This window comes from Charadrius vociferus, unplaced genomic scaffold (genome assembly GCF_000708025.1).
Source record: "Charadrius vociferus isolate BGI_N301 unplaced genomic scaffold, ASM70802v2 scaffold819, whole genome shotgun sequence".
NCBI lineage: Eukaryota > Metazoa > Chordata > Aves > Charadriiformes > Charadriidae > Charadrius > Charadrius vociferus.
Genome location: NW_009650062.1, coordinates 720,795 through 729,136, shown reverse-complemented (window position 1 = coordinate 729,136; position 8,342 = coordinate 720,795). Strand labels below are relative to the sequence as shown.

At 58.6% G+C, this 8,342-nt stretch overlaps 1 protein-coding gene across 1 annotated transcript in view; it reads left to right on the top strand.

Moving 5' to 3' along the window:
• Positions 1-8,342, top strand: part of SLC6A17 (solute carrier family 6 (neutral amino acid transporter), member 17) — an 11,339-nt gene that overhangs the window by 825 nt on the left and 2,172 nt on the right. Inside the window, exons 2-7 of the mRNA XM_009891729.1 lie at positions 2,833-2,990; positions 3,204-3,330; positions 4,035-4,216; positions 5,859-5,969; positions 6,983-7,224; positions 7,919-8,111. Coding sequence (XP_009890031.1) covers positions 2,833-2,990; positions 3,204-3,330; positions 4,035-4,216; positions 5,859-5,969; positions 6,983-7,224; positions 7,919-8,111 — 1,013 coding nt within the window. The remainder of the gene's footprint in view (positions 1-2,832; positions 2,991-3,203; positions 3,331-4,034; positions 4,217-5,858; positions 5,970-6,982; positions 7,225-7,918; positions 8,112-8,342) is intronic.

Sequence of the window (8,342 nt, the reverse complement as noted above, 5' to 3'; positions counted from 1 at the left end):
CCAGCTCTGCCCCTCGCGCTCGCCTTCCCCGTGCCCCCAGCCCCGCAGCCGGCACGCCTGCAGCGCTCTCAATAATTAAAACATCTCCGGTGTCATCTTCGCGATGAGTCATTCTCTCCAACGAGGACCTGTGCAGTCAGCACTTCCCACCCCGGAGCTTCTCGCATCCCCCATCGCCTTCCCGACTGGGATGGAGCACGCTGCGGCCGGCTCCTGCATCCCAGCATCTCCCCAGCCGCTGTCACACTTAGCTCCCAACGTCCCAGTTTGGGTGGAGGAGAGGCTCGGGTTTGGCGCAGCGCGGCGCGTTCGCCGCATCGCAAAGCCTTGGCGTGGTCTTGGGTTGCAGCGAGCGTCCGCGGGCGTTGCGGGGCTCGAACGCCGGCGTCAGCTTCATCGCACGTGCCGCTGCGCGTGTGCACGGGATGCAGTGGGGAACGTTGTACAGGTGGCCCGAAGGAGGTCGGAGAGAGAGCCCGGGGTAAATTCAGGACTGAGGTAGATGGGTGCAACCCCGCTGGCTTCATTACACAGCTCTCCGCATCTCGCCTCTGACTTCCAAGTGGGTTTTCCTGATTTAATGAGGTCGGGAACCAGCTCAGACCCAGAGGATGGAGATCCAGAGCATCCCGCTTCTCTGCAAGCGCTTAACCCCGCTGTGCCTCAGTTTCCCCACTGGCACAGCGGTCAATAACTGTAATTAGTGCAACGAATGAAACATTTTCAGTTTGTTCTGAGGTCTCTGCTGTCCTGTATGTTCGCGGGGCTTTCGCCTCGGCTGTCTCGGGCGCTGGGTGACAGGAGGAGCAGCTCGCGTTCCCAGGCTGGGATTACATCCTGGGGTATTCCCCAGCAAATCCGGGGCTGGATTTGTCGCCTGTACGTGTGGAGCATTAAACAAGTGTTTTTATACAAAAGGCCAGATGGGATGCGAAGTGGGGATGGGGGGAATTGACCCTAAACCAGCCCTCAGCCCTGCTGCAGCGGAGGAGACGGCCGTGCTGGGTTTGAACTCGGCAGCTCAGCCCCATCCTGCGGAGGGACGCGGGGACGCTGAGCCAGGCAGGGACTGGGACGAACAGCTGGTTTAAGGAACAGCTTGCTGCTGCGTGACATCTTCCCACAGCAGGTCTCGAAAAAAAGACTTTACAAGCCGTCCCAACCATCGCCCCTATTTTACAGATGGGGAAACTGAGGCACGGAGCTGGGAACTGGCTCCAGCAGCAGATTCCTGAGCTTTCCTGCACTTTTTCTTTTGGCCGAGTGGCTTCATCTCCCCGGTCCCCTGGGGCAGACACTGATTTTTCTGCCTTTTCTTCCCACCGCGTTTAAACCCTCTTGACCCCAGCTGGGGTTCCCAGTGGGCTGTGAAGCTGCTGCCAGACAGACGGATGTGGGAGCTGGGGAGTGACGGACAGACCCTTTCTGGGTGTGCTGAGCAGCCCCGGGATGTGGTGGCGGCTGCTGTTGCTTTCTTTCCTGCTCCTCAAGCGGGCGTCTGCGGGGGAGAACGGCTGCGTGCTGGTAGCGAGATGGGCTGGAGCCAAATTTCCAGGACTCAGTGTGCCGGGAGCCGGCACGGGCTGGCAGCGCGGCGCTTCCACACCGGTGCTGCCGATCACAGCGATGCGCGGGCATGAGCCGGTGCCCATCTTGCCAGAGATTGCCGGAAGAAAATCTCCAATATCGGCCAAATTTGCGCCTGAATCTGTCCGTCTGTCTCATCTCCGTCCCTCCGCATGGTCGAGATGTGGGTCCCCAGGAGGGCGTTGCAGAGATGGGATGCTCGTGGTCCTGCCCCGAATTACAGCGGGCTCCAGCTCTGCCCTGCTCTCTGCCTCTCCTTTCATCCTCCTAATTACCCTGGGCTGCTGCATCTTAATTTATCTCCCCACCTGCGTTCCTAACCCATCAATCCCTGACCCGCTGCCGGGGCGCTCGGTTCGGGACACTTTTGCGGGCTGAACCCTTTTGCAACACCGCTGCTCGAAGCCGCATCGGCTGCCCCAGTTCCTGCCTGGGGCCAAGGGTTGGTGGCTTGCACCGGGGTGTAAATCCAGCCGGGAATTTGCCCAACTCAACCAGGCTCCGGCAGGTGCCTTTGGATCGCCTGCCGCCCCGCAGGAGCGAGCCACGTTACTCCCGAGCCCGTTCCTCAGCCCCTGGCAGGAGGTTGGAGTAATCCATCAGCCGGGCGCTGCAGCGTGAGTCATTGCATCCTTTACGGTCATTTGGTTATGCTTCAGGAATTGCTAATTTCTCTCCGGCCTCCTCAATTAGGCAGAGATTAACCGCGTTTCTAATTCGAGCTGCTTCTACCCTTAAGCAGAGGACGGCGCTCGGCGATGGGCAGTGCGCGGCGTGGCGAACGCGGGTGTCCGTGGGGGGGTGCGTGTCGGCGCGGGGAGGAGCTCGGTTGTGCTCCGACACGCGTGTGCAGGCAGGAGCTGGGGGAGCAGGAGGGCTGTGTGTCCGCGAAGGTCGGGGACGTTCGTGTGTCCCCATGGGCTGCCTTACGGAGGCGTCTCCTTGCGCGTAGGGCGATGTGCCTGCACGGGTGTGGTGTGTCTTTGGGTGCGTTGGGGTCTATCCCACACATACCCACACCGGCAGGGGAGGTGGCACCTTTCCCTTCCACGTGCCTGTGTTTGCTCCTCTCCGTGCCTGGCTTCTCTGCTCCCTCAAGCGCTGATCTGCGTTCCCAAACCCATTGCAAATGGATCGATGGACCAGGCAGAGCCTGTCCCGGCTGCGCCCTGCCTCTCCATCCCTGTCCCTCCATCCGAACGCAGGTAGAGATGGGGCCACGATGAGCTTTCTCTCCCCTACCAGGTGCCTACCTGGTCCCTTACCTGGTCCTGCTCATCATCATCGGGCTCCCCCTCTTCTTCCTGGAGCTGGCGGTGGGGCAGCGGATCCGCCGGGGCAGCATCGGGGTCTGGAATTACATCTGTCCTCGCCTGGGGGGCATCGGCTACGCCAGCTGCCTGGTGAGTGCACCCCCGGGTCCCCTCGGGCCCCCCCTCGGGGTGCTTTGCGAGGTGCAAAGTGTGTGTGTGTGGGGGGGGGGCGGAAAGAAACCCTCAAGGGACCCCACACAGAGGTTTGAGAGGCCCCCCCCGGGTCCGTGCCCAGCGGGAGGTGTGTTGGGGACAGTGTCCCTGCCCTGTGATTTAATACTGTGTCCTCCTTCCTCCCCCCAGGTCTGTTTTTTTGTCGGTCTCTATTACAACGTCATCATCGGCTGGAGCATCTTTTACTTCTTTAAGTCCTTCCAGTACCCTCTTCCCTGGAGCGAGTGCCCCATCGTGAAAAACGGCTCGGTGGCCAGTAAGGGACAGCTGGTGTGGGGGGAGGCTTGGCTGGGAAGGAGCATTTCCCAGGGAAGGGGGGGCTGTGGGACACTGGGGACCCCTAAACAGCTGTAGCTATCACGGGTTGGGGACACCGGAGGTTGTGATGTCTCCTGAGGCACTGAGTCCTCTCCAGTCCAGCTGCCTTGATCATATGGAGATGTTTCCCTTGGGTTGGATGTTCCCCTGCTCTCCCCTCGGGATCTGTCCCCACAGATGGGATTTGAAGCCAGTTTGGGGATCCAGGGCTTGGGTCCCCCAGGCTGCCTCGGTGCTTGGGCTGAGGATGTGACCCAGGACCGCAGAGGGAGGCGGTGAGGGCAGGCAGGGCTCACCTGGCTGCTCCATCAGTGCCCAGCTGAGATGCTGATGGAGCTAATGGCTTTTAATAGCGTCCGAGCGTCTCCTTGGGACAGTCAGGGAGGTTTTATAGCAAATGCAAACATCTCTTCCTGTATTTAACATCTTATTTTTCATCTGACAGTAGCTTTATGTCCCGGATCTTCTTTTTCCTGCTAAAAATGAGGCCCCTTAATTTCTGTCCCTTAGTTTCCTGGGGTGCCTGCCCTTCCCTGGCTGGCTCCATCAGGTCGTTGATATTAATTGATGTAAATCCCCCAAGAGACGGTGGGTGACTCTCCCTCAGTCCCCTCACGCTCTCCTGCCTCTGCTGGGTTGTAGTTGTGGAGACCGAATGTGAGAGGAGCTCAGCCACCACCTACTTCTGGTACCGGGAGACCCTGGACATCTCCAACTCCATCTCAGAGAGCGGAGGGCTCAACTGGAAGATGACCCTGTGCCTGCTGGTGGCCTGGAGCCTTGTTGGCTTGGCTATGATCAAAGGCATCCAGTCCTCTGGGAAGGTGGGTATCGGGGGCCACCTGAGCCCGGCTGGGGTCTGTCCTCGAGGCACAAACCTCCTGCTTGGACAACGTTCTCCTGCCCTGATCTGGGGTGGCCAGGGGATGCTGTGTCCCCTGGGATGCTCACACCCGCTCTGGAGTTGAGCCATCTCTAGGGGGATCCAGAATAAAATCAAAAGTTTTTTGGGAAGAGGTTTGGTCCAGGTGGCACCTGCAGCCCTGGCCCAGGGCTCAGCCACATCAGGCTACCCAAATCACCCGCCCAGCCCCTGTGTTCGGGGGCTCTCAACTCTCCCATGCCCTCGTGTGCGCCACCTCGATGGATGCTGGTAGGATGTAGGGGTGACAGCTGAGCCCCCCTTCGCGCGGGGGAGCGCTGGGACTCTGCGCAGGAGAAGCAGGGCAGGGAGGAACAGAAAGCTTTGGGGGAGGGATGCCGTTAGCGCGTGGAGGCCGTCGACGTTTCAAGCAAGGCTGTGTGAGCAGTGGGGTCAGACACAGAAGGGGAGGGTCGCTTGAGCATCCCTATCTCCAGATGTGCTCTGCAAAACATCTGGTGCATTAGCAGGTAGCAGAAGGGTGATGGGACCCCTGCCCCATGGCCCCCAGCGCAGGGGATGGGAGCGAGCTGCGGGAGTAGGACCACGGCAGCAGATCTCCTCTGCCTGGGGTGAAGTCCCGTCTACATCTGCTCATCGGGGCACTGGAAACGTGCCCCGTGCCAGGAACCAGCTGGGGCTGCCCGCAGGCCTGGGCAGATGCTGGGGGAAGGGGGTGGAGGTGCAGAACTGTCCTTCCCTTGGGCTCCTCCATGCACCAGCAGTTTGTGTTTCAGGGATCTTCTGAGCCGACACCGGCATCTTCGCATTCAGCAGCCCCTACAGATTTTTCTCTCTTAAGTGAGACCTGGTGAGACCTGCTGAGGCCACATCTGGAGCACTGTGTCCAGTTCGGGGCTCCCCGGGTCAAGAGGGACAGGGATCTTCTGGAGAGGGTCCAGCAAAGGACTACGGAGATGATGGGGGGACTGGAGCATCTCTCTGCTGAGGGAAGGCTGAGAGCCCCGGGGCTGTTCAGTCTGGAGAAGAGAAGGCTGAGAGGGGATCCCATCAATGCTGATCAATATCTAAAGGGTGGGGGGCAGGAGGATGGGGCCAGCCTCTTTCCAGTGGTGCCCAGTGACAGGACAAGAGGGAACGGGCACAAACGTGACCATAGGCAGTTCCATCTCCCCCTGAGGAGGGCCTTCTCTGCTGTGAGGGCGGCAGCGCAGGGGGACAGGCTGCCCAGAGAGGTGGGGGAGTCTCCCCCTCTGGAGCCATCCCAAACCCGCCTGGGCGCCGTCCTGTGCCACTGCTGGAGGTGCCCCTGCTCTGGCGGGGGGTGGGAGGGGGGAGCTCCAGAGGGCCCTTCCCACCCTCACCAGTCTGGGATGCTGTGAAGTGTGTCCAAGCACTTTGTGGGTCCACCTGAGCTTCAGCGCTTGGAACATCCTGCACTGCCTGAGGAGCAGACCTCATTTCGGGGAGGGTAACCCCAAATGAGAACCCCTGGCGTGCTGTCCTGGGGTTGGCTGGGGAGGTGGCAGAGCTCAGCGGGCAGTAAATGACGTTGCGCCCGTGTTGCACCCCTCTTGCTCCAGGTGATGTACTTCAGCTCGCTCTTCCCCTACGTGGTGCTGGTTTGCTTCTTGGTGCGGGGACTTCTGCTGCGCGGGGCGGTGGATGGGATCATGCACATGTTCACACCCAAGGTGAGAGTCTCCAAGCCCAGCAAACTCGGAGCAGGTTCTCCTCGCAGCTGATGGTACCCTGTTTTCTTTTATACTCCCCACCCCAAAAACCAGAGTATTAACCCAAACGACCTCGGAGGTCCCAATATATCATCAAGAGGTGCCAGCAGCACCTTAAATACGGGGTATGGCCAGGACAGCCAAGAGCCTCACAAACTCATCGTCCTGGAGCCGCTTTGGGCCTTAGCATCACTCCCGTCACCTTTAGGTGCCCAGACACCGGGGGGGGACGTGAGGGTGCTCAGGGCGATACAGTTAAAGACTTCATGGGAAGCTGCTGGCTGGTGGCAAACCCTCCACTGGTGGTATGCATCCCATTAATTAACCAGCTAATTAATTAATGAAGCAGAGATGTAGATGAATCAGCTCAGCCGGCGAGGCTGTTAGAAGATATTAATTATGATCTCTTGATGAATGACGCTCGGAGGCCCTCCAGCCTGCGGCGCTGGCTGACGGGAAATGGGGGATGTGGTTGGGGGGGACGGGAGGTTAAGCAAACCCACCAGCTGAGATGTTTGATTTCAAGTGTTCCAGGCGCTCTGGAGGCAGGAGATGGCCAGGGGAGGATGGAGATGCATTGCTGGGTGGCGCGTGGCTCCCTTGGGTGGGGGGGACGGGGACGCCAGCACCCCAGGGCAGCTGGGTGGTCCACTGGGAAGCTGTAGGGCTTTGCACTGGGAAATTGGGCACCCAGCTTGGGCTTCGGGGCACAGGGAGCGCCTGGAGACATGGTCAGGTCAAACCTTCAACCTGCCCTTCTCCATGCCTCAGTTTCCCCCTCTGTGGGAAAAAGAAAAAGGACCTGTGAGTGGTTGGTAATACAAGACCTCATCATGGTGGATCAAAGCGTGCCCATAGCTGCTCCAAAACCAGCCCAGGTTGCCATCACAGCTGTCTTTTAATTTAGCTCTGGCTCCACTGGGATGAGTTGTGGGGCCACCAAACCACTTAACTTCTTATGTCTTCCTTCCAAGCTGGACAAGATGCTGGACCCCCAGGTGTGGCGGGAGGCAGCTACGCAGGTTTTCTTCGCCTTGGGCCTGGGCTTCGGAGGAGTCATCGCCTTCTCCAGCTACAACAAGCAGGACAACAACTGTCACTTTGATGCCACGCTTGTCTCCTTCATCAACTTCTTCACATCCGTCCTGGCTACCCTGGTCGTGTTTGCTGTGCTGGGCTTCAAGGCCAACATCATGAATGAGAAATGTGTGGTGGAGTAAGATTTGCTTTTTGTTTGTTTGGGGTGGGCAGGTCTTTGCTGCTGCTGGTTGTGGTGGGTCTAGAGGCAATAGAGTAAGAGCTCTGGAGCTGAGTGATGTTGTGTTTTGGTGGCCCCACGTTCCTGATGGATCTCCTGAGATGTCCCATGGTAGCTGAGGGAATTGGGTATTCAGCTCCTCCAACCTAAGATGGGTTCTTAGTCTGCAAATTGAGGGTAAATCCAACATGTCTAGTCAGGTCACCTGGGTTTCCCCAAGTTTCCGTGCATTGTAGGGCCCACTTGTCTGCAAGGTTAAGGGAGCTGCTGTGCTGTACCCTGAAGCAGCTGGAGGAAGGTCAGTTTGTCCTCCTGGTGTTATCTTTAGACAGTGAGCTGAGCCCATATAAATCCTGACCATGCAGTGTGGAGTTTTACAGCAGGAGAGAAGCCACAGCACCATGGAGCTGAGAAGAATGCACAGAGGGCCCATTCTCTGGTGGTCGCCCATTTGCGTCCTCTGTCATGTGGCCTAATGCAATGTTTTCTTACACCTTGGGAAACTGCAAAGAGGTTCTCTGACTGGGACCTGGGTAATGTGACCCAGGGAGGTTCACCCTGCTTGGTGCGAAGGGCTTCCATGGTCAGGGCCCATCCTCCACCCTGGAAAGAAGGGGACGTCTCTGGGTGACCAGGCTCTGCTCTCCCTTAGGAATGCTGAGAAGATCTTGGGCTACCTGAACACCAATGTGCTAAGCCACGACCTCATCCCACCTCATGTGAACTTCTCCCACCTCACCGCCAAGGACTACAATGAGATGTACAGGGTGATCATGACAGTGAAAGAGGGACACTTCAAAGAACTGGGCTTGGACGCCTGTCTGTTGGAGGATGAACTCAACAAGGTAACCTGGTGGCACTCCTAATAGGACCAGGAGGTCACCTACCCCATTGCCTCCCCCTGCGACTTGTGTCACTCCCTGCACATGGATCCGGAAAAACTACCTTTAGAGACCCTCCAGGGGTGGGGATTCCCTGTCCCTATGGTCTTCCCCAGCACGTGATGGTCCTTCCTGGAGCAGGAAAAAGGTCTCACCATAGCAAGACTAGCAGGGTCATCACTGTTTCCAGGCTGG